At 43.7% G+C, this 12903-nt stretch overlaps 1 protein-coding gene across 1 annotated transcript in view; it reads right to left on the bottom strand.

Annotated features, from left to right (window-relative positions):
• Positions 1 to 12903, bottom strand: part of LOC123746597 (zinc finger protein 385B) — a gene marked incomplete in the record, with an annotated part of 161409 nt that overhangs the window by 19144 nt on the left and 129362 nt on the right. Inside the window, 2 exon segments of the mRNA XM_069318373.1 lie at positions 8764 to 8986; positions 11727 to 11813. Coding sequence (XP_069174474.1) covers positions 8764 to 8986; positions 11727 to 11813 — 310 coding nt within the window.

Below are 12903 nucleotides of genomic sequence, written 5' to 3'. Positions count from 1 at the left end.
TTATCAATAATACAAACTGACGATGAAATACAAACACCATTGCAATTAATGCACATAATGTCACTACAGCAGCAAGAAGATAACGAAATAAGCCAGAACATGCAATACCAAACAATTCTAAACAATATACCAGAATTTGTAGAAGAAAGGATCTACCCAAAGCCCATTCGCAATTAACAAAAATAAATATATTATAGAGAAAAATCGAGGCAAGTAATGAGAAATCCATGCAAACTTTGCAAGCCCTTCTCAAAGTTACTGTCTAGCCACGAGACAACCTAACATCTACGTCTGGAAATTGGCAACTGCTTGTCCTCACCAGAAATATTTGAGTTTTTTTTCTGATCTTGGTGAAGGCACCATGATGAGAAGAAAGAAAATTAAAAATCCAGCGTTGAATGTAATGAAATGCCATTTTCTGTGTGAGCCCTGGAAGCTCCTTGGAGCTATCAGACTAATATGTGATACATTAGACCAAGGCATTAGTCTATAGAGTTCAGCCTGCCGGGAACCACGAGCCAGAACCTGGCCCCCTCAGAGATGTAGGGAATAACGACCCTGGAAAACCCCCTTGTGGTTCGGGGGTTTTCCCAATCTGCCATCGACCGGGTTAGGCCCCCAGAAAGGCAGGTATAACAAAAACCCCACATGGTAAGAAAAGTACAACGAAAAATTGAAAAGATAGGCAGAACTCCCTCCAATCTCAAGGAAACAAGCAAACGTCACACTCCATCATCACGTCGCTCATCAGCACAGCCCTCTCCTCCCTGAGAGAGGGAGGGGGGAAGCACGAACTCCCCGCCACCAGCTACCTAGCACTTCAGTTTGGAAGCTAAACATTAAACAACGCTAAAAACCACTAACCGGAGGGAGGGAAGGTTGCCAGGGAGTCTCCGAAGAGGGAGCTTCCGCCAGGAAGCCTCACACCAGAAAATGGCGTTTCATTACCATGCGACGCTGGTTTTCTGTAGGGAGCCTCTATGGTTCCCTGTAGCTACATAACCAAAGATGAGGAAAAGAGGGACTTACCTGGAGGTGGCAGCCACACCCTCCTCAACGCAAAGTCGAGACAACTGGCTGCAACCTGCGACCCAAAGTAACACAGGAATGCCTAGGAGGCAGGAACATTAACCATATAATAAGGGCCCTGTTCAACCTCCAAAATCTCCACGCCCAAATATCAGCCAAGGACATGTTGCCAAACACGGCAGTCAATGCTGCAAACTTCCTAACGTCATGGGCAATGAAGATAGACCACAGGCTGGCTAGACATAATAACCCTGCGGACGGCCTGGAAGACCCGAGCCCTGGAACAGGGAATGTGGGGAAACCGGATCAACACAAAGCTCATCCCCAGTCACCAAAGCGCACAGATAACAGTGAAGAGCCACAACTGGATGCGACATATGATGCACCTCGGGCCCTGACAACCAAGCATCAATGACCCAAGGACCCCTCCGGAAAGCAGCCGTCTCATTCTTCGCCAGAAAAGAAGAAGGCAGCAACTGAACAAACCGGCCACCAAGACCGAAAGAGCAGAAACCTCTGCGCCGGAGAAGAGCATGAAACTCACCAACCCGATCCCCCAGAGGCCAATGCCAGCAGAAATAGAGCTTTGGAAAAACAATCTTGAACCGAAGAGGCCACTACAAACCAAGGATGAGGAAAGATAGAAGAGCACCCTGTCCAAGGACCAGGATGGCTCAGATGGCTGATGAGCAGGCTGGAGGTGAAACAAAGCACGAGAAAGCATACATGACGGGTCAAAAGTGAAATTCACCTCGAATGCAATCTGAAGTAGCTCCACCAGCACTGCATGATACGAGGCACCAGTATTAGGCATCAAATGACAGTCCAACCTGATCAGAAATAGAAAAAATCTACGAAAAGAGGGAAAATGGCGGAAAAAATGCTAGGAAACTTCATACTGTCGCCGAGACGAAGTTCTCAGGTGGGACACCATCAATGAACCCACCTGATCATCCTACAAATGGTGAAGAAAGGGTTTATCACCATACAAATGGTGATAAATCCACATCAAAAAGACCAGACGCGAAGAGTGGAGGAGAAAACCGAACCAACCGTGTACCAGACTGGTCCAACCCCACTGGAAGAGGCGGAACCCCGGGAAAATGCACTGGGTTCGCACACCGAGCAAGTAGCGCCTGAACCAAGGAGCCATGATGACTACTCTCCCTTGGTAGTACTCCAACCGAGTCAGAACCCGAAGCAACAGCTGGACCGAGGGAAGTTACACCACCTCGACTGGTCCTACCGAAAGGCGTCCATCGCGACAGCCTCGCAGTTGGGGAAGGGTGCCATAAAGACTGGGAGATGCTGAGACCACACCAACGCGAAGAAGTCCATGTCCGGGAGTCCCGTATGTCCGGCCGAGCCAACGGCAGGAGTTGGCGTCGACCGTCCATTCCGTGGACAGAGGAATAAACGAAACAGGCCATCTGCCAGGACTTTTGGACACTCCCAGGATATGAACTGCACGGAGAGCCAAACCCAGAGAAGCCACTTAAAGCAACCAGCCCAAGAGGCAAAGAACAAAGGGAACCCCGGTGGTTCAGGCAATGAACCACCGACAACAGTCCAAATGGAGCCGGATGATCGAACTCCGAGCGACCCAATCCCTCCAAAGCAACAGCCAAACCGCTGTGAAGTCCCACACTGTGCTGTGGACAAAAAGGACTGATCCCATCGCCCCTGACCGACCTGGTGAGCACAAGTCACAAAGCCCTAGCCGAGACTACACATCCAATGGACACATCAAGCAAAGGTTCGGGGAGGAGCCAAGGCACTGAAACTCCGAAAATACTGAAAAGGAAGCTGGTGACGCAGCAACCGACACAAGGCCCCCGGAGTACACACCCAGCGATCGCGAGAGAAGCGGAAGGGGCATCACCAATGGAACCAAAACAGACGCCGAAGCCAAACCTGACTCAGCGGGTAGACCAGTACGGGAAGTTCAAACTCCCGCACAACTACTCAAGCAACCGCCAAGTGACCCGGGACCTCCCCAGAAACAGCTTAAGTTGGGACCACAGCCTCAGCGATGCCTCCGGAGGGAGAGACATGGAAGCAATCTGAGAGTCCCAAACAAGACCCAGCCAGGTCTGAACCTGGGATGGAACCAGATGGGACTTCCTCCAGTTCACCAAGAACCCAACCCGGTGAGCTGGAAAAGAATCACACCCTTGGCGAGCAGATAAGCAGACCAACTGGGAACCCACATCAGCCAGTCGTCGAGGACACTTGGCCACCACACACAACAATACCGCAGAAGTTGTCACAAAGGTAAAGCACTGCTTTGGAATTCGAGGCCAGAGAAGACGTCTGCTCCAGTACCACATTAGTAAGCGAACTGAAATGCTAGGTAGCCGGTGCAGGGAGGCACTGGGCTCCCCCCTTCCCCTCTTGGGGAGAGGAGGGCTGCACAGACGAGCGATGCGACAGTGGAGTGTGATGTTTGCTTGTTTCCTAAGGATTGGAGGGAGTTCTGCCTCTCTTCGTTTTTTTTTTTTTTGTACTTTTCTTACCATGTGGGGTTTGTTTTGTTATGCCTGCCTTTCTGGGAGCCTACCTTGAGGTTATCTTGAGGTGCTTCCGGGGCTTAGTGTCCCCGCGGCCCGGTCGTCGACCAGGCCTCCTGGTTGTTGGACTGATCAACCAGGCTGTTAGACGCGGCTGCTCGCAGCCTGACATATGAGTCACAGCCTGGTTGCCTAACCCCAGTCGATGGCAGATAAGCAAAACCCTCAATCACAAGGGGGTTTTCCAGGGCCATTGCTCCCTATACCTTTCTGAGGAAAGTCAGGTTCTAGCTCGTGTCCCTGGTAAGCTGAACTCCATAGACTAACACCCCGATCTAATGTATCACATATTAGCCCGATATCTCCAGGGAGCCTCTGGGGCCCCCCACAGAAAATGCCCAGAATCCAAGCTCGACGAAATCTGCAGCTTTTAAGAAATACATATTTTTTTTTTTTCAAATTATTATAATTCATTTTGTAAACATTATATTTCTAACAATGAAGCACTAAAAAAGAAACAAAAGTGGCAGGGGAAGAATATACTGTAGATGATACAAGTGCATATGCAGGATCCAAAATGGCTCCTTGAATATCTTCAGTGAGGCTAAGGATTCCTAATAATCCATCCAGAGGTGACACTTCCATAAAAGTACATATTGTGCATACAAAAGGAACATGCATACACACACGCACACACACAGCTCTCATCCTGTAACTACACTTAGGTAATTACACACACACACACACCGGAGTCACAGCCAGTGTCAACACCTGCATCAGAGGTGCTCCACGATATTTCAGATTCCTAAGTACTGTACAGTATTGTAAAACAGGTTAACTGTGAAAAATAGGTGAGATAACACGAATGTACCAGGAGGAAGTGAAATAATTGGATGAAAAAAGTTGCCCTAATGTAAACAGTGCAGACGATGAAATTCAAGATGGCTGCCGGCAAGAAGAAAAACAAAACGGAGATTTTTGTGGATTCAAGGAGGAAAGAATTAACACTTTCGCGCTTTGGGCGAGTGAGCGTCAGACCACCCAAAGGTGGGCCAGGCATTCCACGTGAGCATGCGGTAATACACTGAAAAGTGTATACTCTTTTCAATTTTGTCACCTCAGTTCTCGTTCTAGGGCTTTTCATTTTGGTATCAATGTGTTCGCAATAGAATCCCTACAGGAGTATATGCATATACTGTAATGTCAAAAACCATGACGCGCCCCACCCGCAGCCAAGCCAAAAGCAGGCCATGTGTTACCCATGAGCGAACACCCATCGGCATTACCAATACGATAAGATAAAAGTATAAACCACAATACAAAATGTATAAAAAACAAAGCCTTTTTTGTACTTACAATCCAATGATGTTTGTAAAGTATGACATGAGTCGAGCATTAGGTTTTATCCACTCCACCTGCTCTAGGAAAATGTTTCCTGAAGATTTTCAACACCATGTTTTATAGATGGAGTGGATGGTGGCAAGCATTACTGTTTATCCACCCAGTATTGTTTCTTGTGATTGTATTTGCTGTAGCGTAGCATAGTGCAGCACACAGTATCTAAAGTATCTAAATCAGTGTCACTATCAGCACTTTCTATATATCTTTATGTTATCTTGAGATGATTTCGGGGCTTAGCGTCCCCACGGCCCAGTCCTCGACCAGGCCTCCTTTTTGTTACACACCCCCAGGAAGCAGCATGTAGCAGCTGACTAACTCCCAGGTACCTATTTATTGCTAGGTAACAGGGCATCCGGGTGAAAAAAACATTTTGCCCATTTGTCTCCGCCTCCACTGGGGATCGAACCCTGAACCTCAGAACTACTAATCTGAAGTGCTGTCCACTCAGCTGTCAGGCATCATATCAGATAAATCATAACATATAGCCTGGAATTTTGAGGGTGTGCATCACCCTTACTGTACTTTTGGTGTACTATACTTGGCGTCTCTCTCTGAAGTGTTTCTTTCAACTGATTTCTTCCTGGAATGACTCTGATCTTGATCACTATCCATCTTGCAGTAAATGCAGAGTTTTTAAAGCCACAGTAAGAAATATAGCCGAGGAAAATAGAATGTTCACACGCTGGGGACCCGAGGGGAGGCAGGAGCAGTCACTAGCATGAGACGATACCTACCTACCAATGGGCCTACCTCCTGGGTGTGCTGCCTCGGTGCCACATGGACCATCACGGAAAAGGGGAAGACATTGCAGCCAATTTTAAAACCAGTCCCCCAAAAATCAGATAAAACCTGAATTTTAGCAATTTTTAAATTTTAACGGACCGATGCATCATTCCCGCAGATTCGTCTAATACATTTTTGACGCCATACTGCATCGTCTTCGCACTAAAGTGGTAATACAGTGGGGCCTCGACTTACGATGGTAATTCGTTCCCAGTGATGGATCGTAAGTCGAAATATCATAAGTTGAAGTGATTTTACCCATAAGAAATAAAGGGAATTGAATTAATCCATTCCCTACCCTCCAAAATATTAACTTACAAATACATATTATACTGAATACAATTTTGTTCTCTAACTACAATACAGTACATATGTTTATCTTACCTTATGGAGGACTCTTGATGGCATATGGAAGATGGTGACGAGGAGGGGGGGGGGGGAATAGGAGAGGCTGTTACTGTTTGGAAGGGGAGTCCCCTTCCATTATAACATCAGGCAGTGATGACCTTTCTGGGATACATTCTCTGGCATGTTTTGCCTGCATACCACTAGGACCTGCTTGTGGCTCATTGCTTGCTTGTCTTACTAAGAATCTGTCTAAAAACACTTGTTTTTCCCTACATTTAACACTTGTCTGTAATAAGACATCACATTGTCATTTAAAATGTCAATGCAACGGCCTGCTACAGCTTTATCTAGGTGAATTTTTTCAACAAAACTTTGCAGTTCTTCCCATACTTCACACATTTTCTTAATGAGGAAGGGATATCCTCTACTGCCTCAACTCACAACTGTTTTCTTAGGTTGAACCTTACCACCGACTTTCTTGGGACCCATGGCGTGATATATAATAATCAGTTTTTATGTTCAAAAAGCAAAAATCACCACAAAAATGGAATTTCTTATTGGCGTGATCGTCACTAAGCGGGCAGCTCTAGTAAACTGAGGCAGGTTGGCCCGCGTGACCGGAAACCACGCGCTCGGTCGACCCAAACGTGTACCCACAAATATTATTAGTCAACGACACTATCGTAAGTCGAGTCGCATTTTCAATCAAATTTACATCGCAACTCGAAATTATCGAAGTCGGGGCAATCATAAGTCGAGGTGCCACTGTATAAGCAGTCTACACAACAAGTTGGCAAAATTAGATATTATTATGAACTATCATGTATAAATAATCAGTAAATTGAGAGAAAGTAATGAACACTTGAGTATTAGATCTTGAAGGGCTAGTGAAAGAATTATGCAAAGACATGAATCACTGGGAAGTTAAATACAAAGTCATGGAAGAGAAAAATAAAGTCTTGAAATTACCTTTTGAAGTTAAAGCAAATCTAAACATGAATGACTACAATAGGTTAGGTAAGGAAATCCAACAAGAAAAACAAATTTGGTCAGTATAGATGGAAGCACACAGGAAATAGAACAGTACAAGAACGATATGCAATTCACCTATGCAAAAGTGGCCAGGGAGGAGGAAAAAAAAAGAAGCAGTAAATGAAGCCAAAAATGGCAGCAACCAGGATAAAACAAACATTAGCCTGGAAGTCAGAAAGGAGCTGGTATCAAACCCGAAATTGGTGCAAAACACAGTTGATCGAAGTCCCTATTAATTTTTGGTTGCAAAGAAAAGGCGATGATATCTAGATCAGAAAGAGCCGTAGAAGAAGCAAAAGTAGTAGATAAAATTGTTGGGCTCGTGGAAGGTCTTACAACCAATGAGAATGTCTGCGACTACAAGAGAATGGGAAAATATTCCCTATAAAATAGGGAAATATTGACCCTTGAGGATCACCCTAAATGGTGCTAAACAGATGGAAGTACTGAGGAATGTTAGAAAATTCCAAAGTGATGAGGAAGGGAAATTATGATCATTAAGACAAGATCTTTCAAAAGAAGGGAGAAAGAAAAACAATTAAACTTCACGACACTGAAAGAGAGAAGAAACAGGGAAAATATGATAACCAGATGCAAAATTCTCAGGGAAATAGACTTGCCAGACAGAACAGACAGTATTTATAATAGCATGGGTGGTACACAAACCATCCATTCTATTCATACACAAAGTAATCTCTTCTTAAATAATGAGAGATGGGAGAAATAGATAATGAATTCATATAATACTATAAGTAACACATCTTATACAGCATATATATTCCAGTGTTGTGCATATATCAACAGGGTTTGGGAGGAGGTTGTGTTTTGCTGCTAATCAATAGTATTTGTGTTGAGAATATTTAACTTCCTTGTCTCCAGCTATTCCTAGTCCTTTCAATTAATGGTACTTTAACTTACTGATTATCTGGAATAGGTTTCATGATCACCTAAGTAAATTAATGTGAACAAATCCACAAGGGCCGTGATGAGGGTTCAAACCTATGCCTGGGATGATCCCAGACATGCCTTAGTCAACTGTGCCACGACATGGCAATGTATTGAAGTGTATTGAAGTAAGGGGTAGAGGTAGAAACCCTGCAGGTAGAATGTAGAGGTTCTACCTGCAGGTAGAATCTGGTTAACGGAGCCCGGGTGCATGGGAAAACTGTGTAAAACCACAGTTTTGTGCTTCAGAGAAGCTGCGGGATCCTCGTGAGGGCAGTAGCACTCCAGGTTGCAATTCTTTTAACCTTGTCGTGCACAGTTTACTAAGGCACGTCTGGGATCATCCCAGGCATAGGTTCGAACCCTCATCACGGCCCTTGTGGATTTGTTCATTTGATATACTGTATCATGCTATTGTGATTTCTGTGTTGAAATTAAAGTCACACTGAATGTATGTGTTTTGACAAATAAAGAATGGGAAGCAATGAACATCTGGAGGTCTCTGGAACCTAATTCTAGTTTTCCCATATATTTTCATTGTAATTATACAGGTTTTGAGTTACTTGGTATTTAATAGGAATCACCTGTATTTATACCTAAGAGTGATTTCTGAAGTTGTTGCAGTTCTCATGCCCAGGGCTAAGAGGAAGCGTGCGACTCTCTTGGCCAACTTTTAAAGTGACAGGTGAAGTGTGAGGTGTTACAGACTACTTACCAGGTGCTGTTGTACATGGCCTCTTAGGCGGAGGGTCACTGGAGCCACTGGCACGTTTTGCTGCACGCTGCTTATGCTTATTTCCTGCAATGTGTGTCGCTAACAGCTGAGGCGAGTTGACCGTTACATCGCACACAACACATCTGATCACTCCGCTCACATCATCCCGCTCAAACCCTTTCTCAGTTTCTTCTAAAGTCCGCAATAAATCTGCCGATTTAACCTGCAAAAGTACTTAGTATCAAATTTCAGTTAGAACAAATGACTACAGCCCATCAAGCATTTAATTGATGCATAATCACAAATATGCCACTAAATAATATATAACACAGCTAGAAGGAATGAATTAAGAGAAAATGTGTGTGTTATCGCTTAATTTTTAGTTACAAGTCAAGAATTATGCTCATGGTGTCCTGTCTTCTTTGTATATTTAATAATAAATCTCCTCTTGGAGAATTTTTCCAGTCATTCACAATGCTAAGGATAAAAAAGTATTTATCATCATCATGTTTTCTACAGCCTTTCTGTAGTTTACATCAATAGCATGACTTCTAGTTTTCTTATTTCTGGCTTTAGTAATTAATGATGTTGATCACAAGGTATATAATTTCCAGGTCAGCAAGCTCGGAAAAAAAAAAGTCTCCCGAGAAGTGAGGTATTGATCTTCAACTAAGCAAGAATGAGCCTTAAATGTCATCAGTAACTAAAGCCAAGGACAAGGGGACAAACTGGATATAAAATTGCTAATCACAGCCACTCCCACTACGACAAGACACTGTAAACGGGGGGAGACCTCTTTCCAGTCAAAAACCAAAGATTAAAACAAGGAGTACTATCTCTCCACTAAAAATGGAAGGATGTTTGCCAACCAGGAAAAGGCAGGGGGGCCTCACACTATACCCAAGAAGGATGAGGACCCCAAACTCAAAGATAGATGGGTCCACTTCAGGAGCATGTCTTCCCTCCCCCTGCAACACAGACAATGACACGTACAACTGTGCCTGAGCAGAAGCAAGGCACGACTGATAGTACATGCAAAGGACCAGAACATGTGCCTCAGTAAAAGGAACACTGAACAAGATCTGGGGCTGATCCAAGAAGGAATCGTAAGTGAACTTAGAAGGGTGATACAAAATTCCCTTCCTGTACAAAGATGTGTCTTACCTGGAATAGAAAGGACCATGAAAAATTAAAGCGAACCCAGAAAGCCTCCTTGCACCAAGTTTCAAATTGTGCTTTTTCGGCTTGCAAGCAGGAAGAGGCTCAGCCTCAGAACACTGCCCCAGAAAAATTACCTAATCCAAAAGAGACAAAAACGAGTGTGCCACCCGAATATGTGCACGACTCCACCTGTGAAGGGGACAACAACTCCTCATCCTAGCCAGCATATAGGGTAAGATGCCAGAACTGCCATATCTATGGTGCCAGGCCAGTCACAACAATACTGGACCATGCTTCACGGAAAAAGAGGCAGTTTCTGAAACTTACGACTTCAAAAGCAAATCTTCCATTATCTGTGAGCTATAAGCTGAGGACAATTACAAAGGCTTTCAATAATGACAGCTTAGAACCCATACCAGCTAAAGCAGAGAAATGCAAGCACTGGTAAAATAGTGGATGGATCCTCAAATGTGCCGTTGTATCATAAGCCACAACAAAAAGAGGGCTAAATGAGGGTCAATACAGTATCCACATTTGAACATTAGTAGTTAAAAGCAACCTGACACTAAACAACACACAACAAGGGTGACACTTTGGGGTAAACAAACTCGACACCACACTATTAAAAAAACCAGTATTGAATGTAACGAAACACCAGCTTCTGGGTGAGCCCCAGAGGCTCCCTGACACTTCAGGGTGCCTCTGGGTCTCCCTGACACTTCAGGGAGCCTCCAGGTCTTCAGAGAGCCTCAGGGGCTCCCTGAAGTGTCAGGGAGCCCCTGGGGTTCTCCACAGAAAATGCATACAAACCAATTCAGACTTGAGACTGGGTGGGGGAATGTCATACTGCCCTAAACAGCTGAGCCAAAAGACCCCAGATCTCTATCATGGGTAATCAGAAATTTGTTTACTCCAAAACAAGGCCTGGAAGTACAATAAATTTTGATCACAGCTCATACATAAACTAGTAAAACCAATATTTTATTGAAAAATTACATCATTCTTGGTTGCTACTTCCATCTTGATAGCTTGGATGAGCATGGCTATGCAGAAATTTCTTACAGTACATTGAAGACAGTGATTTGTACTGGCGCTACTGCTTAAATAATAAGCTGTCGAGCACTCAAGCAGTTGAGTGGGTTCGTATCCTGGCCAGGGAGGATTTACTGGGCGCAAATCCTTAACTGTAGCCTCTGTTTAACTCAACAGTAAAATGTGTACTTGGTTGTAACAACGATTCTTCACGGCGGGGATCGTATTCCAGGGACCTGCCCGAAACGCTACGCGTACTAGTGGCTCTACAAGAATGTAACAACTCTTGTATATATTTAAAAAAAAAAAAAAAAAAGTTGCTGAAGGTTTCGGTACTTTCCATTACCTACACAACAATGGAAGCAACTCCCATGTTTGCCTATCACACAACACAAGGAACTGTTATGTTTAACTATCACTATAAGGAAAGATGTAATGTTCTCAGCCTTCGGCATTAATAACTAGCTGTGAAGGAGGAAGTTGCCTTAAAAACTTTCACAAAAAAATCTAATCGATAAAACAAGCAATGCACAAAGAAATCACATGAACGTAATGCACCAATGAGAGCATGTTGTGGCGCAGTGATCTAGAGCGTGCCTGGCAGTACCCAGCACATAGGTTTGAATCCTCACGGCTCCTGCTGATCTTCTCAAAACAAGCAATAATGAATATTAATCACAGAGGAGGAGACATCTGGTGACCGAGAACATTACTTCTGCCACCAATCAACTTTGTGTGAAAAAAAAAAAAAAAAGGCAGCAGTAACTTACTTTACGCTGATGTTTTGAACCAGCTGAGTGGGAATCTAAAACTGTCTGCGAAGAGAATTCCAAATTGCAAACTTCACATCGTACAGTGACCTGTGAGAAAATAACAAATGTTGTAATAAACTCAAAACAAAATATCAATATATGCAACACCTTTTATTTTGACAAATTAATATTGCCAAGGAAATGAACTTCAATCAGAACATTCACGAATAAAACTAATAAAAGCTACACACAGCCAAACCTAGCACAACTTAGGCCGAGCGGACAGCACGCTGGACTTGTGATCCTGTGGTCCCGGGTTTGATCCCAGGTGCTGGCGAGAAATAATGAGCAGAGTTTCTATCACCCTATGTCCCTGTTACCTAGCAGTAAAATAGGTACCTGGTGTTAGTCAGCTGTCACGGGCTGCTTCCTGGGGGTGGAGGCCTGGTCGAGGACCGGGCCGCGGGGATACTAAAGCCCCGAAATCATCTCAAGATAACCGCATCATTGTTAAGTCTAGATTATGTTTGGTTATAAATTTTACTCACTTCTTAAAAATTGTCCTTTTAAAGATTTTTATAAGTTCAGTTTTCAAATAAATTTCTTGCATGCAGTTGCATAACAGACTCTTCAATATACAATAGAGTACTGTATACACACAGTTACAGCACTAACACGAATGTAGTTTGTCAATACTTAACACAAACATCTCTCCCAAAAAGTTTTTATTTTTAATTTAAAACCTTAATTAAGCAGAACATCTACTTCAGTATCAACCTGAATTTAAAAGAAAACTACACTAATTACTTATACCTAGTACAGCCTGACCAAACATCATGCGGATAAATGACCAGAATGCGCAGGCTTCGAGGAGGGTAAGACCGCCCCTCTGGAAAGTAGTGCCAAGTGGTCCATTATCCCAGGTGTAAAACAAGTTATGGTATTATGGGTCATGCCAATATGAGTATTGCCATGTTGTTAAGAAACAATTATCGTGTATATTCACCTAGTAACAACAGTTGGGTCAATGACATCAAATAACTGAAGTAAGGTATAAGACATTCAACACATAATCACATTATGTAAATGTATAAGATATGATGAATGGGCGAGATATATCTGAATACCTGATACCTAGGGAGCCGGTCGGCCGAGCGGACAGCACGCTGGACTTGTGACCCTTTGGTCCCGGGTT

The sequence above is a fragment of the Procambarus clarkii genome, chromosome 90, assembly GCF_040958095.1.
Source record: "Procambarus clarkii isolate CNS0578487 chromosome 90, FALCON_Pclarkii_2.0, whole genome shotgun sequence".
NCBI classification, from domain to species: Eukaryota; Metazoa; Arthropoda; class Malacostraca; order Decapoda; family Cambaridae; genus Procambarus; species Procambarus clarkii.
The sequence above is the reverse complement of the archived record's forward strand: the minus strand, read 5'-3'. Positions and strand labels throughout refer to the sequence as shown.